A 12,318-nucleotide genomic window follows, 5' to 3' on the forward strand; every position below is an offset into this window, starting at 1 on the left:
GGTCTTAGATCTGTGGGGTTTATGCTGTTTTGTGTGATTTACATCATGGTCTTGAGGGAAGAAAGCCCTGAAGAAAGCATGAAGGCTTTCCTACCACCTCCTGGGTTTCCTCTCACTTGTAGCAGAAGGAAACCTCTCTAACCAGTGCCCTTAACAAGCCAGATCCTGCTCTCTCCCAGGTGGGGTGGAGGAAGGGCCATCCCAGGGTCTGAAGGCTGATTACAACAGCCTGAATGTACCAGAAGGCATGGGCGTTAATTAACTGGGGAAACGCTGGCTCCAAACATACATCTATGACTCCTGTTACTCAAAACACTCTTTGAGATTCTAATTACCACAGACTAGCAATACATTGCAGTATGCCGACTCCCATCACCATCTTCATGAAGATGAAGTATTTTAGCAAGAGTTGGAGGAGGTATCTGTTAAGATGCATAGAAGTTCTACTGTAGAGTCTCTCTGGGAGGGGCACATGACACTGTGGTCACAAAATCATTCCAGCATTCCCTAAGAGTCCTCTGAAAGCTATTTGCCTGGCAGGCCAGAGCTAACCCTCAGGCATCCACCGAAGGGTGAGTCTGATCCTGGTGATGGTCTCCAGGAGCTTTAGCAAATGGATTACCTCTGGTGTCTTTACACTGAGAGGAAGGCGTTCTTCCCTGGAACAGCAGTGGAGACTGGGTCAGCGCCTGGAGACCACTGGCCGAAAGGCAGCTCCGTACAGCACAGCCGGGGGGTGGCGTGGTGCCTAGAAAGATTCCAGTCAATACAGTCAAGCAGGGTCCCTGGCCTCCTGAAGCAGCAACTCCTAAATGCCTTCTCCCCCAACACACTTCCCACCAGAAACCACAGGGAAGATGAGTTTCAAAACAAGCTCACCTGAAACAAAGACCTCCTCGTCCCCGGTGGAGGGGACCTGTCCCTGCCCCACACTTGCACTTGGAGACCTCTCCCCACTTGCTTCTGAGTCTTCTCTCTGGCTGTCACAGATTCTTTTGGCCCAACATTCAGCTTCTTCCTTGGCAGAAAGGAGTCTCTTCCTGGAGCCCAATCCAAACTGTCCCCATGAGAAGGCGTCCTCAGCCTTAGGCACACTATCCCTTGGAGGTGAGTGGTCTGGCAGCTGACACACCCCCTCAAGCTCAAAATCCCCCAAGATGCGAGTCTTGCTGACAGCGAGTTCAAACCCTCGCTCCTTCCCCTCCAGCTCGAGCCCCGGCCCGCTCCCTGCAAGGTCTACATTGACTTCGCTCCTCCCCACAGAGCTGCTCCCGCTGCAGTCCACCGCCCTTTTTCTCCTGGGCCAGTCTTTAATTGTGTCAGGAGGTGTCTTTCCACTGTGCTTGGGAGATGGTGTCCAAGGAACCCCAACCTCTGCTTGAAAAGGAGAGGGGGTACTAGAGGGGCAGCGGGTTGGGGTACAGGACTGGCAGATATAAGTTTGTCCCCCGCTCTTGCCAGGGGTGCTGTGTGAGGAGCGGAGGCAGGGGGGTGACATGTAGCTGGTTTCAGGTTTGCCTGAGGGTCTGCTGCCCCTGGCCGAGCTGAGACCAGGGAAGGCACTCTCCTCTCCCAGGAAGCCATCCTCCTTTCTTAGAGGTTCAATGTCTAATAAAGAGCTGGGGTCTACCTTTTTAATTCGAAGCTTGGGGAGGCCCGAAGCTTGCATCTCCAGCTCAACCTCGTAGGTCTGTGGACTGGCAGAGGCTTTCGAAGGCTGAGTTAAAGTTTGCTGATTCTCTCTGTGTGCCACAGTCTGGCCCTGCGTTCTGTCTGCCGTGCGGCGCAGGCCATAGCAAAGTACCAGAGGAGAGCTGGGCACAGAGGAAGGGAAAGACGGAGGAATCACAGGGTGAGACAGAGAAGGCTGCTCGTCAGCAACCACCGTCCTTAACATCTCACCTTGTTCTGGTGAGATGTTACTTTTCAAGTTGTCACTGCCGTAGTCATCTTCATCAAGGAGGGTAAGGTACTCTGTGTCACTTACAATAAGCAAAGGGGAGGACATAGACCAGTCTGTCCCTAAACCGGCCCCAGGGCAACTATGTCTTTCAGGAGAAGACTGAGGAGAGAGGCTCCCTTCCTTCTGGTCCCTTCTAGAGTCTGTGATGGCAGCTGGTTTGCCACTTATGCCAAACACAGGAACACCCGAGGTGTTAGGGTGGCACTCAGGGGAACTTCTTTCAGGATTAGAGGTATTTCTATACCGTTTTCCAATTTTAGAAGGGGGTGGAGGGGGGAGGGTGTCAGATTTACCTATCTGTGAGATTTTGGGAGGAGTTGAGGGTATAGGACATGAGTGTGATGTGGCTACATGGGATGATTTCTGGGGCTCTCTACAATCCAGTTCTCCAGGGGACGGAAAGTCCATCAACGATTCCCTAAATGGACTCTTCTTGGAAATGTCACATGAAGGAGAGTTAAACGGTTCCTTTGGAGAAACAGGTGGGGAGGAAACCATAGGTCTATTTTCTGGTCTCTCTGGGGTTTTGGCAGATGTTTCCTCTAGTGTCTGTGCTGGTTCCTCCACCTGAGAATCTCCAGGGACTTGGGGACCTGGGCTTTTTTGGTTTTGGTGTGTGCCTACAAAGGCCGTCTCTCCTAGCGATCCCAACACTGCTGAGCTTGAAGGTGTTCTAAGAGAGTCCCTGACAGGAGTCAGACATCCACTCCTGGTCTGGACAGTCAGTGGCATCTGGGCTGCTGGACACGAGGTGCTTCCTGGACTGGAAGGTGCTGACTGTGACCAAGCACAAGTCTGCAGAAACTCAGGTGGTTGAGCAGCGTGCCTTCTGGGCGTTCTCAGTTTCTTCTTTTCAGGAGGAGAGGCAAATCCTTCTGCCAGTGAGTATCCCTTTTGAGGAGTTACTGTCAGTTCAGATGGTGAATCACCGCGACATGAGGAACAGCGCTTTAAGGACTCCTTAGACACGGCCTGTTTTACAGGTGTCATTTCTGCAGGGGGTCCCAGCCGCCTTTCTGGAGTGCAGTGTGGCATCTGTGGTGTACGAGGGAGCCTTCTTGGTGTAGCTTTAGAAGAGCTTGGGGATTTCCAGTAACTTTTCTTGGGAGTCTGTAAAGAAAAATGCTCATCTCAGTACTTGAATATCATAACCTATAGTCTCTAAAGAGCGCTTTAATAATCTAGAAAACGGTCAGAAAGCTAAGTAGGAGATTTATAGTCAGACAAAGGAGAGATATTAAGTTGGAAACTTTAATAGCTTTTTCCCCCTCCAAAACAGAACTCAGATTTTACTTGTCCACTTTTTCTAACACCAACCAATGCATCCAATTTTAGTTTGTTCTCCTAAGAGCAAATAATTTGCATAATTTGCAACTGCAGCTAAAATATACTTTGCTTCTAACTGTATCACCCTGCTACTCACAGCCATCAACTAGATCTTCCCCCTCTTCAAGCAAGACAGTTATTTCTGATGTTTGCCCAAAGGAGCCTCCAGGGCCACCTCATCTGTTCACCCTCATTCAACATGTGCTCAGGGCTCCCTTGGTGGCGCAAATGGTTATGTACTTTACTACTAGCTGAAAGGTTGGTAGTTCAGTTCCACCCAGAGGCACCTTGGAAGACAGGCCTGGCTATCTGCTTCTGAAAGGTCACGGCCTTGAAAACCCTGTGGAGCAGTTCTACTCTGCACACATGGGGTCCATGGTTCAGAACTGACATGGTGGCAACTACCGTCACCACCGCCATGTGCTCACTAAGCAGCTACTATGTACCAGGTGCTGTCTGCTGGGAGGGGAGAGGTGAGTGTGGAATATATAGATGTATTAGGCACAGTAACAAAAATAACACCTGAGAAAGGACACACCCCAACAAAAAAATTTTCCCTGCCATCTTATAAAATGCAGTTAAAAACTCCAGCAGATAAGGAAATCAGACACCTCTCTTTTCTACAATCTTACTTCATCATCTCAAGAGAATCCTGGTCTGCTTGGCATTTCATGTTCAGTAGGATATAAACAAATGATAATACAGTACGGCCAAGAAGCCCTGGTGGCACAACAGCTAAGCGCTCGGCTGTTAACCAAAAGAATGGGGAAAGACCTGATGATCTGCTTCTGTAAAGATTACAGCCTAGAAACTATGGGGCAGTTCTATTCTGTCACATGGGGTCACTATGAATCAAAAATCGACTTGATGGCATACAACAACGACAGGGCTATGCACTGGACGTTATGGGCGGCGGTGGGAGGAGGCAGGAGACAATGTGAGCAAAGGCACAAAAGTGAAAAACAGCAGGCATGTGCCAGCCCATGCCCAGCCTGATGTTGCGGGAAGGTGGGGTGTGAAGTAAAGGGGGTGAGGGTTGAGGCCAACCAGGCTGGCAGGGATCAGACCACAAAGGACCTTGTCTGCCCTGTGGAGGAGACTGACCAGGGTTCTATAGAGCTGTGGTTTTCAAACCCTTCCCCATAGCTCTGGGTCCTCCCCCAACCTCTAAGCCGTTATTTTTTTAACACAAGTTCCATTTTAGGAAAACATAGAAAACCCTGCTCTAGCACACAGGGAGTCTGTAGAGTTTTAAGCAAAGTGATGGGGTCAGATGAACATTTCAGAGAGATCACTGGAGGAGATGATTTGAGAGGGAAAGGCTCTTGAAATAATTCAGGTAGAATTGATGAGAATCTGAATAAGACAGGAATTTCAGGCATGAGGAAGAAGGGATGGGTGTAAGAGTTTGTAAATAAAATCGGCAGGACTGGATTAACTGGGCAGAAGCAAAGGGTGATTTCCAGGTTTCTAACATGGGTGACTGGATGGAGTACACAATCCAGGTGAAACACAGGGACAATTAGTGTCCATTCAGAAAGGTCTATACGCAGTGCATAGTTTAAATGGTAGACGAAGCCAAGAGAGTGGATGAGGCTATCTTCATCTCCTCTCCACGATCCTGGCCTCAGACCTGCTGCTTGCTGTCCCCATATATCCAATAACCGTTCAACTGAATCAACCCAAATACCCCAATTTCTATTATTATCATAGATTATCTGCTTTCTCTTCCCTAATGTATTCTGCAGGTTCCCTTGGCCATGTCTCTATGTTCCCCAAGAACATACTACTCTGAATGTCACAGAAATATTATACCTGATAAGCTGTAAGTATCTCAGAAGCTGAAGTGTTTCTTGAAGGCCTTTTAATCTGGACTGAGCCTTTCTCTGAGGGGCTGGTCATCTCAGACACCGCACCAAAAAGAAGCCTCTTGGGAGACCAAATGCTTTGGGCTGGAGAATTTTCTCTTTGACCTGCAAACACAAAAAAAAAAGTGGTAACATTTTATTCCTTCTCAACTTCTGCTCTCCCAAGTAGTATTAAAATAGCCAGTCAATACAAGACAGAAGACAATAATTCTTGAGATCAGCTGGGAGGAAAGTCCCACCTAATTGTATCAGCAACTGCAATGACTGCTGCCTAATCTTGGTAAGACCACACATCAGCCTTAGCCCGTGTTAGGAAATGTGGGCAATGGTGAGGAGCGGAAGGCAACTTGGCCTTTTTTCTGAGTTTCTGAGAGCCCTGAGAAGCTTGCCTGGTGGTCTAATACTGACTAAGCCTCACAAGGCATGATGTAATTTGTCACCGCCACGTGGTAAAGCCAATAAAGGCTTTGGAAGACAGGAGCCCAGGGAGCTTCCTGGTGGGAGAGAAAGAACATCTGCTCACAGGAGGGTGGTGTGTCTTCTTTGGGACTTGGAAGCTCTGTGCTGGAACCCCTCCCAGACCTTGTCCTGTGTGTCTCTTCATTTGTATCCCTTTTTGTTATTGCAAGTATGGTGCCTCCCCTAAGATCCATCAGCATTCTAGTGAATTACTGGACCCAAAGGAGCAGGGGAAGACAGCCGGTCTGAAGTGGAATGTGTCATGTGGACTGCCAAGCTTTGACCCTCCCCTGCCCCAGGTAACCGGCTTGTCTGTGTGTGTGGTGGTGGCAGCGGGGTGGGGGGGGGGTGCTGTGTGAGCCGCTGGGGTCTGAACTGAACCCAGGGGGAAAAAAAAAACAAAAACAAAAACTGTTGCTGTCGAGTTACCCTATAGGACAGAGTAGAGCTGCCGCATAGTTTCCCCCATAGAGTTGCCTGGTGGATTCGAACTGCTGATGTTCTGGTAAGCAGCTGTAGCTCTTAACCACCGCGCCACCAGGGTTTCCAAAAAAAAAAAAAAAAACCATTGCCGCCAAGTCGATTCCAACTCATAGTGAAACTATACGACAGAGTAGAACTGCCCCATAGGGTTTCCAAGGAGCACCTGGTGGATTCGAATTGCCAACCTTTTGGCGTGTATAGGATTTCTTATCCACCACACAATTTGGTGTCAGAGGTGGGTGATCTCAGCATCCCTGGTCTGGTTTGAAACACTTAGTGCAGCAAGCAGGGTAGCTAGAGAGAACCTTGTCTGTTCAGCAACTAAAGTAATTTAAATTCATTAATATAAAAACACATATCTGATTATCCAAGCTAATCATGGATAAAAGGATGAAGAGTATACAAAAAGATACATGGGATACTTGTGTGTATCTGGCCATATGGTCAATGAGTAAACATGCATTAACCCCTCTTGAATAAATGAGTTACCTAAATGATAGTGTGGACAACCAGTTGTAGGAATCCAAAGGGGTGACTCAGTCTTGGCAGAACTGTTCATATAGTCATCGCCTGAACCTCAAATATACATACCTATTCTACAATACCCTTCTCCAATGTCAAAAAAAAAAAAGCTACATTTCATATTTCTTTCCCCGAAAACACTTCCTACCCAGCCAGCATGGACTAGTAAAGGTACGTGGGTATGCATGCTACCTGACTTGTCATGCTGGAAGGAGTGAACTCTCTGCACACTTCGAGACTTCGGCTGAGATGCAGAATAGAAGAAGCCAGAATTTGTCTTGCTGAATAGCAATTGCTTGATTCGAGGACTTCGTCTCAAACTTCGTTCTGTGAAACCCAAACCACAGTTAGGAACCAGGGAGAACTGGAAGTGTGACATTTTCCATATTGTCAGAAATGGGTAAAAATATATAATACCAAGTATAAGACAGAAACTCCAGACAAACAAATGCCTTTAAGAGACATCTGAGGTGTTGACATAAGGCTAAGAGGAGTTTTCTATATAGCCCCAACAAGGTATAAAAAGACACCCACTGATCCACTAGACTGTCACCTTCAAAAGTCTTATATGCCACCACTTTTAAGCATGATGTAGGGTGAAAAAAAGGTATGTGACTTTCATAAAAATAAAAAATACGGGTTTCATGTGTAATAGTTATTACATATGTTCGTATAGAAATAATACCAGTGGGAGTATATGCTAAAATGTTAACAGAGTATTTCTGAGTTGTGGGATTCCCAAGTGATTTTTAAAAATTTGGCTTCTCCACATTTTCTGATTTGTCCAATAAACAGGAGTTATTTGCACAGTTAAAAAAAAAAGATGATTTTTGAAACTAAATTTATAATATGCTGTTTTAAATAAGCCATAGCACTTTGTATGAAGTAGTATAGGCCTTACCCCGAATCTCATTTCTATTGGGTAAAAATATTTCTTCTCCAGAAATTCTCTCAGTAAATTCGGTGTAAAAGAACATTCACCTATAAACACACACTGAGCTATGACTGTGGGCTCACAGCTGCCACAATTTCTGTAAAATGTCTTACAATATGCCAGGTGACAACACAAGAGAGGTTTTTAGAAAAACTAGGTACAATGCAAAAAAATAAGCTAAATGTGGGTAATGCTCACCATTTTGTCCTTTTTCAGGGGACTCTTCAACAACGCCAATGTCAGGACCAGGATCAGAGGACCTTAAAGAAGGACAGGCACAGGATTGTTCAAGGTTACTTGTAATTAACACACATTAAAGAGAGATACAGCTTCTCACCTACCAGGGTTGGATAACATCAGCATTGGCAAGCACTGTCTATACTGTTGTCAAGTGCAAATGGTTACAACTTTTTTTTGAAAACCAATTTTGCAACATCAAAATTAATTTCAAATATATATACCTTTTAAAACCATCAGTTTCACTTACAGTAATTTAACTTATAGATAAACTCACACAAGTATGTAAAACCACATACACAAATAATGGCAAGATGGAGTCTTGATAAGATGAAATAGATGCGCTTTTCTCTCTATTGCTTCTGCTAATGACAGCTAAAAACTTGGGACATTGTATAAAAAATAAATATTAAAAGACTGAAAAGTAGAAAGAAGAAGGCAGACTCGCTAGGGACCTCAGAAACCAAGGAAAGACACAACAGTGAATCCCCTGCAGTTTCTTTCTGCTGCAGATATCCTGGACTGGGTGCCGAAGAAGCCAACAACAGGTACAAACAAAAACAGCCCCAAGAAGAGCTTTCTCTAGCCAAAGCACTAAAAGAAAGGCAGCCTGGCAAGATACAAAACTTTTAGACAATAATGCCCGTACACCAATCAAGTGCCGTGGAAAAAACTACAGCCCTGACCATACCCCCAGCAGCAAAGGCTGAGTGGGGAGCCAGACTTCAACCCTGGCCTGGTAGTAATGAGGTCCACCTCCTAGTGTCAACAGGTGGATGGATTTAAAAATTGTGATAATATCTACTCAATGGAATACTAAAAACCCACTGCCATTAAGTTGGTTTTCACTCAGGGCGACCCCACATGTTACGAAGTGATACGGCTCCATACGGCTTTCTTGGCTGAATCTTTACAGAAGCAGGTCACCAGGACTTTCCTCCACAGCACGGTTGGGTGGGTCCAAACAGCTAACCTTTAGGTTAGTAGTCAAGTGCAAACTTTTCACTACCCAGTGACTTAACAGGATTGGAAACCCTGGTAGTGCAGTGGTTAAGAGTTCAGCTGCTAACCAAAAGGTCAGCAGTTCAAATCTACCAGGTGGTCCTTGAAAACCCTACGGGGCAGTTCTACTCTATTCTATAGGGTCGCTATGAGTTGGGATTGACTCGAAGGCAATGGGTTTGGTTTTGGGTTTTTTTACTGAGAAATAAAAAGGATGAAATGTTGATACATACAACAGCATAACCTCAAAATAATTATGCTGAGTAAAAAAGGCCAGGCAAAAGAGTACATACGGCATGATTCCATGTACATAAAACTCTAGAAAATGTAAACTAATCGGTAATGATAGAAATAAGATCAGCAGTTGCCTGGTGATGGGGACAGGAGAGGGGTGCACAAGGACTCTTGAGTAATGACTATATTGACTACCTTGGTTGTAGTCATGGTTTCATGGGTATACAGATGTCAACTTATCAAATTATATATTTTAAATATGTAGTTTATTGTATATCAATTTATAGCTCAATAAAGTTGTTTAAAAGGGACAGTTATCCATAGTCTATTACTTTTGCAACACTGTTTAAGAGTGAAACTTGGAGATAACCTAAATGGCCATTAAGAGATTAGTTAAATTATGACATATCCATATTAAATAATATTTTGAAATTGTTAAAAAAGAAAGGATTTATATCTGCATATACTGGCATAAAAAGATGGTTCAAGAAAAGTGGGGGAAGAAAAAACACAGAATTTCATGAGGGATCCCATTTTGTGGGGAATACGAGACGTTTACATTTAATTATTCATCCATTCTTAAAATATCTATTGAATAGATGAAATATAATGGGCCCCGAGGTGATAATTATTTAAGCCGGGTGATATGCACACAGGACTTCAATATAAGAGTGAGTACTCCTGTCTATGCTTAAAATTTTTCCATAAGAAAAACCATTTTTAAAATATTTGTATTGAGCTTCTACTATAAGTCAGGCACTAGGAACAGAACAGTGAACAAGAAAGACTATTCCTGTCCTTTGGGAGTGTTTATCTCAGAGAGGAGTGGGAGACTTGGTGGAGAAGAGAAAGACAGTCAACGGGCTAACTTTAAACAAGGTAAGTGCAAAAAGTGATAACTGCCCTGAACGAAGTAAAACAGAATGAGGCCTATAGCAGTGGTGTAATGGGGGCAGGGACATTAGGTTGAGTAGTCAAAGAGTCCTCTCTGAGGGGCTTATGTATTAGCAGAGATCTCAAGGACAAGAAGAAGCCAGCCTGAAGCAGGGAAAGAGCACTACAGGCAGAGCAAACAGTTCAAGGGCCCTAAGGTTGGCATGAGCTTGGGTGTACCAGAGTAGCCAGAACAGAGAAAGCAGGGGCAGAATAGTAAAAAGTGAGGTTGGACAGGGAAGTCGTGGTAAGGAACAATGGAAGAAAACCTAACCTCAAGTATAGTTTAAGAAGATCACTCTGGCTATGTGAGATGGATGGACAGGGTGACAAGAATGGAAGAGAGAGACTAGTTAGGAGGCTATTAGAATTGCCCAGGCAAGAGAAGATGGTGGCTGGGAGGTGGCAGGAAGTAGTCTGTCTTGGGAAAAAGAACTAATATATTAGATGTGTGTATGAGATGACAGAAAGGAAAGAATTTTGTATGACTCTTAGAATTTTGATTTGAGCAACTAGGTAGATAACAGTGCCATGAAGAGAGCGTGGCAAGACTATGTGATGATGGTAATGAACAGGTTTGTGAGTCTGTGTACATGTGGTGTAAGGGAATTCAGAACAGGGTAAGAGGGCTGGCCTACCAAATACCAAGATTTATGAAGCTATAAAAATTAACACAGTATCTTGTTGTATGCAAAGTTAGAAAAAAAGAGCAATGGAAACATAATTAGGGAGGCCCAAACAGACTGATGCGTACGTGGAAATTTGAAAAATGACTCAACAGTGGGAAACAGAAGAAACTAGTCAATAAGTGGTATGAGGATAATTGATTATCCGTTTAGTGAGAGATGATGTTACATATACAAAAATAAATTCTCCCAAACTAGGAGAAAATATTTGCAACCCTTGTAATAAATAACATAGTAATATATATAGAATTTATATTGAACCTCTACAAATAAGAAAAAGACAAACAACCAAACAGGAACATGTACAAACAATATGAATAGGAAATTCATGAGAGGAAACATAAATGGATAATAAACACTTGAAACAGATGATCGAGTTCTCTAAAAATAAGGCAAATGCAATTTAACCATAGTGAGATACTATAACACCATCAAATCAGAAACCATTTTAAAATTTTATAATATTGAGAGTAGGCAGAAGTGTAGAGAAAGGAAAGCTGTGATACACGGGTTGCTGGGAGTATAAACCGGTAAAACGAAAGTACTAGAAACCGCCTCCAAAATGGAGTATGTGCACATCCTGTGATCTAGTAATTCCACAGGTAGAGAATTCCCACACGGAAAGACAAGGGGAGACGCACAGTGGGGGAAGAAAGACAGAACTGAAAAGTTCAACCGTAGAACAATGCAGTAACGATGGTGCATTCATAAATGGAAAAGTGTACAACAGTTAAAATACTATATATAAACAGAAAAATTTCAAACAAATGTTGAACAAAGAAATTGCAGAATGATACATACAGTAATGTATTTAAATATGCACAGGAATAATGTGTATATACCTATCTACAGCAATATAACAAACAAATAAAAATGCATAGTAATGAAAAGCACTAAATTCAGCAAGTAGCTGCTTCAGTGAAGTGAGGAGAATAAGACTGTCAAGTGTTACCAATGGGCTTCAGCTAAAAAAAACTGTGTTTTTAAATTTGTCTTTAAAATATGAAAATTTATATAACTTATTTGATAAAGCTGGGTAGTGGACACATAAGTTGTTTTTAAATTGCAATGTTATCCACATAAAATTCACCCTTTAAATAAGAAGTGTAGAATTTAGTGGCTTTTAGTATATTCACAAAGTTGTACAATTTTCACCATGAATTTCAAAGTATTTTCATCACCCCCAAAAGAAATCTTATACCTATTAGCAGTTACTTCCCATTATCTTCTCCCCTAAGCCCCTGGCATCCACTAATCCTCCTTCTGACTCGATGGATTAGCCAATTCTGGACATTCCATATATGTACATGCAATCATATCATATGTGGCCTGTTGTTTCTGGCTTCTTTCACTTAGTATGTTTTTTAAGGTTCATCCATGTTATGGCACATATCATTCCTTTTTATGGCTAATATTTCATTGTATGGATAAACCACATTGTGTTTATTTATTCACCAACTGACAGACATTCCAGTTGCTTCATTTTTTTGGCTATTACGAATAATGCTGCTATGACCACTTGCGTACGAGATCTTGTATGGAAATACGTTTTTAATTCTGTTGGGAGTGGAATTGCTGAGTCATATGGTAACTCTTTAATTTTTTTTTTTTACTATTTATTTTATTTTTGGTGAAAATATACACAGCAGATAATTCTGTGTTTAACTTTTT

At 43.3% G+C, this 12,318-nt stretch overlaps 1 protein-coding gene and 1 long non-coding RNA gene across 2 annotated transcripts in view; one reads left to right on the top strand and one right to left on the bottom strand.

The window, feature by feature from the left end:
• The window catches only part of TICRR (TOPBP1 interacting checkpoint and replication regulator), a 52,855-nt gene that overhangs the window by 893 nt on the left and 39,644 nt on the right, over positions 1–12,318 (bottom strand). Inside the window, exons 17-21 of the mRNA XM_049905972.1 lie at positions 7,754–7,815; positions 6,814–6,948; positions 5,105–5,262; positions 880–3,073; positions 623–748 (exon numbers count right to left, since the gene is read on the bottom strand). Coding sequence (XP_049761929.1) covers positions 623–748; positions 880–3,073; positions 5,105–5,262; positions 6,814–6,948; positions 7,754–7,815 — 2,675 coding nt within the window. The remainder of the gene's footprint in view (positions 1–622; positions 749–879; positions 3,074–5,104; positions 5,263–6,813; positions 6,949–7,753; positions 7,816–12,318) is intronic.
• On the top strand, positions 2,252–9,332 carry LOC126087990 (uncharacterized). Its single transcript, XR_007519917.1, has 3 exons — positions 2,252–2,844; positions 5,038–5,915; positions 7,772–9,332. It is a non-coding gene; the product is annotated as an uncharacterized LOC126087990 (long non-coding RNA).

The sequence above is a fragment of the Elephas maximus genome, chromosome 13 (assembly GCF_024166365.1).
Source record: "Elephas maximus indicus isolate mEleMax1 chromosome 13, mEleMax1 primary haplotype, whole genome shotgun sequence".
Classification (NCBI taxonomy): Eukaryota; Metazoa; Chordata; class Mammalia; order Proboscidea; family Elephantidae; genus Elephas; species Elephas maximus.